The sequence below is a fragment of the Sylvia atricapilla genome, chromosome 3, assembly GCF_009819655.1.
Source record: "Sylvia atricapilla isolate bSylAtr1 chromosome 3, bSylAtr1.pri, whole genome shotgun sequence".
In the NCBI taxonomy this organism is placed as follows: domain Eukaryota; kingdom Metazoa; phylum Chordata; class Aves; order Passeriformes; family Sylviidae; genus Sylvia; species Sylvia atricapilla.
In genome coordinates, this window is record NC_089142.1 from 69,608,620 (window position 1) to 69,619,584 (window position 10,965).

Consider the following 10,965-nt stretch of genomic DNA (forward strand, 5'->3'; position numbering starts at 1 on the left):
CTTTAATTCTGGGGGAGAGTTTACCAGCAAATGTGATGCTTCTTTCTCCCTTGTGCTGTATCAGACATTAGCACACAAAGTAGGGAGGACAGGATGGCACAGGTTTCTTGGGAACAGCTGGAAAAGAGGTTTCTGCATCAGAGATCTTGGACATAACATCAAGATATTGTGTGTTGCTTTTGCAGTGACAGTGTTACTTGTTTTTGGTATAAGGATATGGAACCTACTTGTGGCTGCATAGGAAGGCAGGTGATTAAACACAAAAGGAATAGAATATGATAGTAAAATATGCCTTGATGTTTTCACAGTGAAGGTCTAATGAATAAAGGTGGGCTCAGAAGGAGAATTCTGATTAGCAGACCCTCCCAGGTACAAGGAATTGTTCTCAGTGGACCAGTGATCTCTTGCTAGATATCTCAGCTACCATTTTAGACAGTTCCCCTTAATTTAAATGTTTTCCTGCACTCCTGCTGCTATTGCTGTAAGCTGTCTTTAGGTCTGGGTTGTTTTATTATTAAATAAATCATGTTATCAAAGAAAGAAGCAAGAGAAGGTTGAAGAGGGAAGAGAGGACAATTTGTGCCAGTTTACTCCCTGATTTATTGCCCTGGCTCTATATCAATGCATTTGGAAATCTGTTACTTTTAAGGGGAATCTGCAGCTGGCTGATTAGTTTATCATCTTAGTGTTTACTGAATACTGTGCAAGTTGTTATGCTGGCAGGAGACCTTTCAGGTGAGCAGACCATTTACAGTATTTTGTGCATATGTTTTGGCAGTCTTAATTTCATACTAAAATGATTAAGGGTTTATTTTATGTTTTGAAGAATATTGGTTACTTAGTAATTTGATTGTCTGTTGTGTGAGCCTTTTCCCTGTAAGGCTTTGTTTTGAGATGCTAAAATTCCAAGCAGTTGTAATTTTGCTATAACTGGTTGCAATTTTCATGAGAGGCAGATGGGGAGTGTTTCCTTGAGAGAGAGAGAGAGGATATTAGTATTCATGTATTTCTTTGTGTGGGCTTCCTTAATCTGATATGTGTCATGCGCTGAATGCTTACAGGGTAACACGATGTTTCTAACGTAGATGAAGAGGGCTTAGGCACAGCATGCAGTCTCCTGTGATGCTCAGGATGCTGAGGCGTACACGATGATTCAGAAGAGGTGGCAATGCCCACGTGTTCCTGTCTGCTTGAGAGCACTGAATTTAGTGAACTGTTTAATTGTCATAGGATGGTGTCTGAGACAGCGTCTATTCTGTCTTTCCACCTTGAAGAAGTAATAGATTGTACAGACTGCTGAAGAGCTTCATTCATCTTCCAGCTGAAGTGCTGCTCTTTCTGCTTGTCTTGGGGAAAGGAAAGGAAATGCAGCATTAGAATAAGCATCTGGCAGGCCAGATTGTGAGAGACAGAATCGATCATTCAGCTTTGGAACGACTGAAAGTACAGAATAGCAGATAACTAAAACACACAGGGCTCTTACAGACAAGTCTTAGCAATGCACTTATTTTGTCAAAAAGCCATGGGCCACTTGCATGAGAATGGGGCTCTGTGCTGCACATATTCTGTATTACTAGTGGGGAGTAGTTGGAGGAGCAAGAAGCACAGCAGTGTTTAACATTAGGAAAGGAGTTTGGCAGGGCTGCATTATGTCGGTTCACCTGTTCGGTATTCGCTGTAAATGCCACTACGCTCTGGCAGCAGCAAGGCTGGAATTTAAATGGGGAAAAACGGATGATGTAGTCTCAGGTGTGCCACTAATGTTTTTGCCTTAAGCATTTTTAGGCCTCAGCTTTCATTAAATGGCTTAGAGTAAGAATAGCTGAAGGCTAAAGTCATTAGAAAATTTGCTTACAAGTCTCTCAGCCTGGAAAATAATGATGGTTTGCAGCCTTAGGACACCTTACACTGAGGTTCACTGATAGTAACTGATTAAAACTCCTGATACATTTGAAGTCAGTATCAGTAACAGTCAGTGGTGAGAACTGTAATGTTTTTGCTTGCTGAGGCATGAAAGGACTCTCCTGTTCACTAAAAAAACTTTCCAAATGTTGTGTCTATAACAGGACACTGAAGTATAATTAGAGCCCAATCCCTACAGTGAAAAAACATTGGAATGGGAGATGACAGTCACTGCAGAAAGAGAAATTCAGACACTAGAAAACGTCTTAATATTGTTCCATTTATTTTGATAACTGAGAAATAATTAAACAAACAATAGAAAGCTGAGTATGAGTCAGCAGTGCCCTGGCAGCCAGGAGAGCCAGCCATGTCCTAATGCTGCATTCAGGCACAGCATCTTCAGCTGGGTAAGGGAGGGGATTGTCCCCCTCTGCACTGGGGCAGCCTCACCTCGAGTTCTGGAGGCAGTTTTGAGTGCCTCAATGTAAGAAAGACATTGAACTGTTTAAGATAGAGTCCAAAGGAGGGCAGTAGAGATGGTGAAGGGCCTTGAGGGGAAGGCAAGTGAAGAGCAGCTGAGGGCACTTGGTCTGTGCAGGCTGGAGGGTGCTGAGGGGAGACCTCACTGCAGTTACAACTTCCTCATTCAAGGAAGAGGAGGGGCAGGCACTGATCTTTGTGGTGGCCAGTGACAGGACCTGAAGGGATGGCCTGAAGCTGAGGCAGAGGAAGTTTTGCCTGGATATTAGAGAAGGGTTCATCACCCAGTGGGTGGTTGGGCACTGGAACAGGCTCCTCAGGAAGTGGTCACAGCACCAAGCCAAGAGTTCAAGAAGAGTTTACCCAATGCTTGCAGGCAGAGGGTGTGATTTGGGAATGGTCCTGCAGGGTCAGGAGTTGGATAGGATGATCCTTATGTGTCCCTTCCAATTCAGCTTATTCTGTGAAACAAGGGGAAGGTATTGAGCATGGAAGTCAGGCTTGCTCCTGACTGGATAGCTCCATTATTAGCTTATAAAGCTGGCATTTTAAATAATAGATAAGAGAGTTCTGAAATACACCCACAGCTGTCATTAAACACTGAGACTACTGCAGATGTTAAGACCTAGTTCTAGAGGAAAACAAAAAAGTAAGCTGAACTCTAATCTAGACTTAAAGTGTTTCAGTAACTGGAGAATTTTTGGAGAAGGTTTCTAGTGTACAAGGAAGCTAAAATGGGGAAGAGATGAGAGGTTGGTATAAGTAAACAGACTTCCTACAGCAACAGAGATGCATCTACAAACAAGATGTTATTCTGTTCCAACACCTACACTAACAACCAGTGTGTTTCTGGGGGAGAAACTGGGAGAGACAAAATGGAATGTGCTCATCTGGGAGTCAGGAGTATAACAACCCCACCTTCTCATAAGGGAGAAATTGCTTTAAAAATTAAAAAAAAAAAAATAAATCTGTCAATGCACTTACTTACACAACTTACCACCTGCTCCTTTGCATGTTCTCAGTGGTCTTGAGTTTAAAATTTAAAAGGAGATTTAAAAAAGGAGATTTAAAATTTAATAGGAGATTAAGTCCTTTCAAATGCAGGAATTTACACACACATGCAAAACATGGATTGGCATAGTTAAAACCAGAAACTTTTCAAGGTATTCACTTGTTTTTTTCTTCCTTATTGGCCAAGATGTGAGGCAAGAATTCTGTCACTGCTACAGTAGCTTGTGACAGCTTTACTGCAATAAAGGGGGCCATATTTTTCTTTGAGTTTTGCTGGTGTCAGGATCGAGTCTCTGATCTGTGTTTGGCAGATAACGATAAAAGCTGAGCTTGTTTCCAAATCTGTTTTAATGTATTCTCTTTGTAAAGCAGGATTTTATATTTGATTTTTAAAACTTCACTTCAGGTCACCTTTAAATGGTATTTTGATGATTTTAGAAAGCCAAAGTCTTTTACACTAGGCTTCTGTTAAAAGTTTAATATAGAGGTTCATGATTAGTCTTTAAAAAATGATTATGTGTTACTGAGTTTCAAGGGTGTGATTTTTTATGTGTAACTTATTTTTATTGAAATGTAAGCAAAACATTTATGTTATGTACTTCAGCTAAATCTTGTGTGAAGTTGACTGCTTTAAAATAATTTTGAAGAGCCCAAACTGTTGGGCTTTGTCTTTGTATACCTATATAACAGTGGTTTGCACTCTTGCCAGAGTTTTGAAGGTACCATTGTGTGGGAGAGCCAGGATCTTCAGGGCTTGGTTTCAAGAAACCTTCATAAAGTGATGGTGAATGATGGAGGAGGTGTTTTCAGAGTCATTACAGTGAGTCCCCTCACCTTCCACCATGTTTCTATTTTTTATGGTTTTCCACCATGTTTCTATTTTTCCTATAAGTGCTGAGAATTTAGCATTTTACTTTCCTGTGTTTCTCTGTGTAAATCATTAATTCAGTTGGGCTTCTCCTTTTGTCTCAGAAAAGTTTTGCTTTGCCTTCTTGCGAAAAAATTTCGCTTGTAAGTGGCATTTTATTTTGACGGGAATAAAGCTCTCGTTGCTTTAGTCAGATGTGAAACATTATCAGTATATCAGAGATGGCAAAATGTGGGTCAGAAATCCTGTGCTAAAATCCCAACTGATGGGATAAAGTCTGGTATTTGCTTTTCGGCACTGTGTCTCTCTTTGTGTCAAATTGTTGCTTGCCTAAACATCCTGTAATTTAGCCAGAATAATTTTGCATTTTGCTGTCAACTTCAAAACTAGTTTCCTGGAAGTTTCTGATGTTTCATCAGAGCTGCTAGTTTTGGCTGAAACTTAAAAAAATGTCACAAAACTTTAGTTAAAAATCTTAGTCTTAGTCTTTCATGGCACATTGTGTGATTTTTGGGGTGGTCTTGTGCAGGATCACAAGTTAGACATCAGTAATTCCTGTGGGTCCCTTCCAGCTCAGGATGTTCCATGATTCTGTGATTATGCAAGTGCCTAAACCAGCAGAGCTTTAAATTAATTTCATTCTTAGTTGCTAGAATACTTCACAGCTTAAAATCAGAGAGAAAACACATCAATAATGAGAGATTAATTAATCTGTTAATTTCCATCTATCTGTTCCTAACAGGCAGGGGAAGGGTCACTGCCACATGAACTCACAGAAGGTGTGGAGGGAATAGCAGGTGGTTTTATCTACACTATTCAAGGTAAGTCCACCAAATGTAGCATGACATTTGACGTTATGGTAAAATAGGTCATTTAAATTACACTTCTGAGTATAATTTGTGCTGTCTCCATGAACTTAGTCACCCTAGGTTTTCTTTTAGTAGAAACATTTCCTTCCTAGCTCTTCTATGGTTAAAGTCAATGTCCCAATGTGGTTCCTTTGCTTGCCTTTTGTCAGCCACTTCAATTGACTTGCATCCCTTTGTCTTTTCATGTAGACTCTCTTCTTGGTTTTTTGTCACCCAAAATCAAGTTAGAAATATCATGCAATGAAATCTTTCCCTGGTATTTTTCACACTTTTTTCCAGTTCTGCTGCAGTTAGAGGTACAGTATCACAATGTTTAATATGGACAAACAGTTTCCATGTCTATTGTTGTTCTTTTGCACCTATTTCAGCAGAATGTTCAGAGATTTTATAGGAGCTCTTTCCAATTTCTAAAACTTTGGCCACATAACACTGGAGTCAATATGTTCTTACTGGTCCATTATAGCCAACATAAGCAGTGACTTTGAGTGTTATGCTGTGTTTTTGTAGCTAGACCTGGCAGTCCTGTTGTCTTGTCATCTGTGCAAAAGTCTGAATTGAGGTGTGTGCTAAAGCCCTTCCATCTTGTTTGTCAAACTCTTCTTCAGTACCACAAGCTACCTCCTTATCTGCAGTATATATTTTTAGCTTTTACCTGCAGTTATGTGATGTGGTGCAGCAGGGACCATCTGTGCTACATCAAAGCAATGCCTATTTGATTATATTTAGCGTAGCATTGTTTGTTTGTTTTTATGCTAGATACATATACTTAGGAGTAATTGACAGTGGCCTTTTTACTCTACAGGTAAGAGTAATAGTGAAGTCCCAGACCGTTCTTTATATTAAAGAACCTTAAAAAGTTGAATTCTTTCATTACTGAAAAGGAAGAGAATACTTCTTTACTTTAAACTTGTAGTGTTAGGCCTTATACAAACATGTATTTCTTCATTGTTCTGCAACTTCTTCAATTTTGTATAAATTTTAAAATTAATTGCAGGATTTTTATGACCCCATTAATTTGAATGCTTCTTCAGATTTCATTTTGTCAATGTGTACCCTGTATGATCCAAGAGAAATGTGAAATAACACATAGAAATGCATCTTTGTTTAATAATGGGTGCTGTTTCTTTCAGAAGGTGATGCTCTTTTAAAAAGCCTCCATACTCGCCCAGAAAGGTTTACAAGTCACATAAAAAACCTTGAGAAGGAAGATGCTTTACTGAAGGAAGAAAGCAGCACCTATGATGACATTGTTTTTGTAGATGTGATTGACACTTACAGGAACGTTCCATCCAAACTGCTGAACTTCTACCGATGGTAAGTTAAAAATAAAATATTTTCTTATTTTCTCCTAGGAATTGTGCTGTTTGTAGTGCAAGATGATCCAGCAGATTATGTTATTTGATGGGTCCCATGAAATACAGGCCTTCTGTGATTTACTTCATTAAGTTGTATTTCTCTCTCGCAACTTTGGGTGCATGTAGTGAGTAAAGTGGCAGTGCCTATATAGTTTTTTGAGTGCTGACCCTTGGTGCCTCAAATCAGCACAAGCTGGCAAGACTGGCTTCTGCTCTAAGAGTCCAGGTGTAAACATTTTCATTTCTCCTTGTAATTTAATTTCATTTGTATCTAACTGAAAACTAGCAGTTTTAGTATTTTAAAGCATGGCTTTTGGCCAGTCTTTATACTCACTCAGTGTTTCAGTTTGTGGCCATTGCTCCAGTCCCATAATCATGAGTGGAGGGGAAGGATTGGAAGCTTGTGTACAAGGGGGACAGAAGGCTATAAGGAAGAATATTCACAGTGCAATGCATTTGTCTGTGGTGAAGCTACTAAGCTTCTATCTGTAATTTGCAGTGATTTTCATTACTCTGAGACAACTGTTTCAGTTAATTGATGCTTCTGTGGAGTAAGAAATATAGCTGCCAGTTGTAATTTAACCAAAATTCAGTTTAGTTGCTTGCAAGATTATGCACTTCACAAATTCCATGGCTATGACTGTAACTGAAAAACTGAACCATGCTTTCACTTCTAAAAGGAGGTTTGCATTTCAGGACTTAGATCTTTGTGATAATTTCTTACAGATTGGCAATTTTTCAAGATTTGGTAATAAAAGGCTTTTTAAAAATACTCTTCTTGTTATAAGAAGTTACCCTTACAAACATTTGTAACCAACCCAGCCACGATCCCTAGAATCTTAAGCATTTTTGGTTAATTTATGCATGTCACATTCAACTATTTCAGACAGGTAAAGACAGTATTTTTCATATTTGAAGGGTGCATTTACAGAGAAAGAGTAAGTACAGAGTTGTTTCCACAGATGTTTTTTACCACCTGTGACCTTCTCATTGCCCTTGAACTGGCTGTCTAATCCTGAAAGTAGGCTACTGATGTGTAGCCAGTGGCTTTTAACAGCTGTGCTGCCATCAGCATAAGGGATTCAGATCCTTCTGAGGTCTACACTGCTTAAGATGGTCTCATTAGTGAATCCACCATCTGTCCTGGAGAACAAAACTTCAAATTTGTTTTCTTCTGCTCATACACAAATCCATGTTGTAAGATCATCATAGGATACAGCTGCACCTCCTTTGAAGGACAAGCAGTCTGCCTTGGTCGATAGAGAAAGCATGTAAAAGTCAAGGGTAGGAAAGACATTCCTTCCATCTTGCTTCCCCCCCTGTATCCCAAAAATCCCCTTGCAGAGTGTATTGTCTGTAGTTTGTGGTGTGCAGCTCAGCATCTCATCGCTTTCCTTTTTGGCTACAGGACAGTTGAATCAACGAGTTTTGACTTGTTGCTGAAGACGGATGATGACTGTTACATTGATTTGGAAGCTGTTTTTAACAGGATACTGCAGAAAAAATTGGACAGGCCAAACATTTGGTGGGGAAAGTAAGTTGTTTTTTAAAATTATCTTTAAGAGATAGATACCATTTCTTTAGTGAATGGTTTAGTGAATGGATTTAAGTCTGTTTTCATGTGTGTTTCCCTCCTATGCCTAAGGAAGCCAGTTGTAAAAAGCAGGACTTCTGTATGTGTTAGAACTTTGAATCTCAGAATCAGAAATCAATCCTTTACAAAAACTTTCCAGTGTGCCTTTACAATGATTTAAACTTGCTGAATATCTTACCAGGTTTTAAAACATGTTATAGACAATTTTGTAACGGTACTTAAGTAAATAAGAATTTTCCAGCAATACAATGAAGTTAAAAGGAAAGTACACAGTACAGAACTAAAAATACTACCTTTTGTGCTGTCACTGATTTTTCTGGTGGGCTTGAGGAAGTGGGGTAAAAAGGAGAAACAAAATTTTTGTTATGGTCTGCACTTTATTGTAACATCTGTGAATTTCAGGCATTGCTACCCATTTCTGCTGTTTGAAATAGTAGATGTGCTTAATAAATTTTTGAGTGAACTTTTTCAGCCTGTATTACACTTGTGAATAACCAAGAGGATCAAAATAGTCCTTATCTTCCCTTCCATGCATGGAATACATTACAGCTCTGGTATGACATCCAATATAGCAGAAACTCTATGTTACTATAACATAATGGTACAATGTGCATTCCTGCTGCCCTCTGCTCTGTAAGAAAAACAGACCTTTGCTGCTTTGCTTCACAGATCTGGTCCTGCCTGTTGCCTACTCATAAAGTGATGTAATAAGTTGTGTGGTCGAGTGTGTGAAATAGTTGGTTATCTTGTTATAATCTCAAAGATCAGTGGGAGTGACATTTTTGAGTGTAAATTCTTTAATAGTCACAGTCTTCAGGTCAGGCAAGTGTGATGTGTAAGGGACAATGCTGAAATAACTATGGAAGTATAAAATTATTATCAAAGCAGATGCTTCTCAGTTTGGAAGGGGTTGAACCCTTCATGCTGTGATTCAATGGAGTGGAAGATACTGAGTCTAAAGTGAATTCAGGTATCAGATGAGACTTTTATTTACTTTGTGCTTTAACATGTCAGCTTCAGTTAAATGAGCAGAATCTGATAACAAATCTGCCACTCAGCTGTAATTCCTCCCTTTCGGGCTGTTGTCTGAGGTGACAATTCTTAGTAGCTCATGATTGGAAATCAGCAATGCTGAACCTCTTTGTAAAATGGGGAGACCCTGCTGCATTGACACAGTCATGTCTCTTAGCCATGAGTGCATGAAGTATTTGTGAGGCCAGAAGAGTGCAATAGCAGCTTGTTCCCAAACAGGAGAAGCAGGATGCTTCTCCCTGCCTCACTGGGCAGTTTGACAGGGTCCACAGCTCTGCACAGTGCAAGCTCTGCCATGCTGGGAGCATGTGGGGAGACTGTGCAGAGACTGCTTCCTGCAAGCATCTAGGAGTAAAGCCCTCCTTAGAGAACACCACTGCCAGCAAGAGATTTTTTTATAATTCAGTGATGGCAGCCTTTGAACGTCTCCTTTGTTGAGCTTCATTTGGAAAACAGCTTAGGGAATGTATGTACTGCTTCCTGGGTTTTAAGCAGCCGCTAGTTTTAACAGAAAATGGGTTGCATAACACTGCTATCTGCATGCCTGCTGGAGGCACTGCCTTTGTGTCATGTTCATTACCAAAGGGGTTAATTAGCAGGACACAGATGTGCCAGTAATAAAATAGGTAAGGATATGTTTGCTTACCTAGTTCAACACCCAACAGCAAGGTGCAGATGCTGAAGACCTGACTGTCAATGTTGCTTTTGTTTCTATTTTGAAAACTTCCTCTTATTATCCAAGATTAAGACCAAACAACAGCTACAATTTTAGCTTTGTGCCCTAGAGAAATAAGACTAGGAACTATAATTAGGATCACTTACTTCTTCCTCTCAATTGTTTGTTATCAGTATTCAGTTGTTACCAGTGTTCATAGGTTCCACAGAGGACTGTCTATAAACATCTCATGTCTAACATGGTCTTCAGTTTCAGACTAAATTGGGCAGTTGATCGAACTGGGAAATGGCAAGAACTGGAGTATCCAAGTCCTGCATATCCTGCCTTTGCTTGTGGGTCTGGCTATGTCATCTCCAAAGACATTGTGCAGTGGCTGGCAAGCAACTCTGAAAGATTAAAAACGTACCAGGTAATAAAGATTAGTTCAGTTTTTCTGTGTTAAAGTGGTCTGGGGAGCAGCATGTACTGGTGAGTCAGAAAGAACATTGCTCAAGTGTTAATGTTGAGTTCCCCTGGCTTATGTGGGCTTTTGCCATGTTTTTGGTTGCTATGCTTAGTACTTGTTCTAGGTCAAAGCACAGATGTTTTGGGACTGAGAACCTCTGGAGCTATAATCTTGGTTTTTGTACTCTGTTTTTGTAAGAGCAGTGTATTATCATGGGAAAGGTGGGAGGATTATTTTAACACCTCTGTACTAGTCTGGTGTAGGTTTTTGTAATTACCATTCTTTACTGCTGGTAGATGATGCAACTTATTCCAGGTCACAGTCATGCTTTATGCTTTCTTGGTGCTCGTATCTGTATTTTTTATCTTCATGTGTCGTCTCAGGGTGAAGATGTGAGCATGGGCATCTGGATGGCAGCTGTAGGACCCAAGCGATATCAAGTAAGTCTGAAGGAATTGTCTCACCTTACAGAAAGAGGACATGCCTGCTGGTCCAAGTAGCATAAAACAGGAGAAGTATTTCTTTCTTTAAAAAGGATTTGAAATAATAATTGAGTTAAAATCCAGAGGAAAAAAAATCTTTTAAAGATGTATTGAAAAGGAAAACCAGGAGACTGCCACAAACCACCTGCAGACTCCATCCCTACCCTCAAGTTCTCTGAACAGGTCTAGCAGATCAGTTTGGGACCTTTGTTGCAAGAAACAATAAACACTTGATTCTCGGAAGTGAAGAT

The 10,965-nt window shown here is 39.4% G+C and overlaps 1 protein-coding gene across 1 annotated transcript in view; it reads left to right on the forward strand.

The window, feature by feature from the left end:
• B3GALNT2 (beta-1,3-N-acetylgalactosaminyltransferase 2) overlaps window positions 1-10,965 on the forward strand; it is a 30,620-nt gene that overhangs the window by 17,036 nt on the left and 2,619 nt on the right. The window contains exons 6-11 of the mRNA XM_066315699.1: window positions 4,103-4,213; window positions 5,004-5,082; window positions 6,261-6,444; window positions 7,894-8,019; window positions 10,037-10,196; window positions 10,616-10,672. Of these exons, the coding sequence (XP_066171796.1) occupies window positions 4,103-4,213; window positions 5,004-5,082; window positions 6,261-6,444; window positions 7,894-8,019; window positions 10,037-10,196; window positions 10,616-10,672 (717 nt within the window). The remainder of the gene's footprint in view (window positions 1-4,102; window positions 4,214-5,003; window positions 5,083-6,260; window positions 6,445-7,893; window positions 8,020-10,036; window positions 10,197-10,615; window positions 10,673-10,965) is intronic.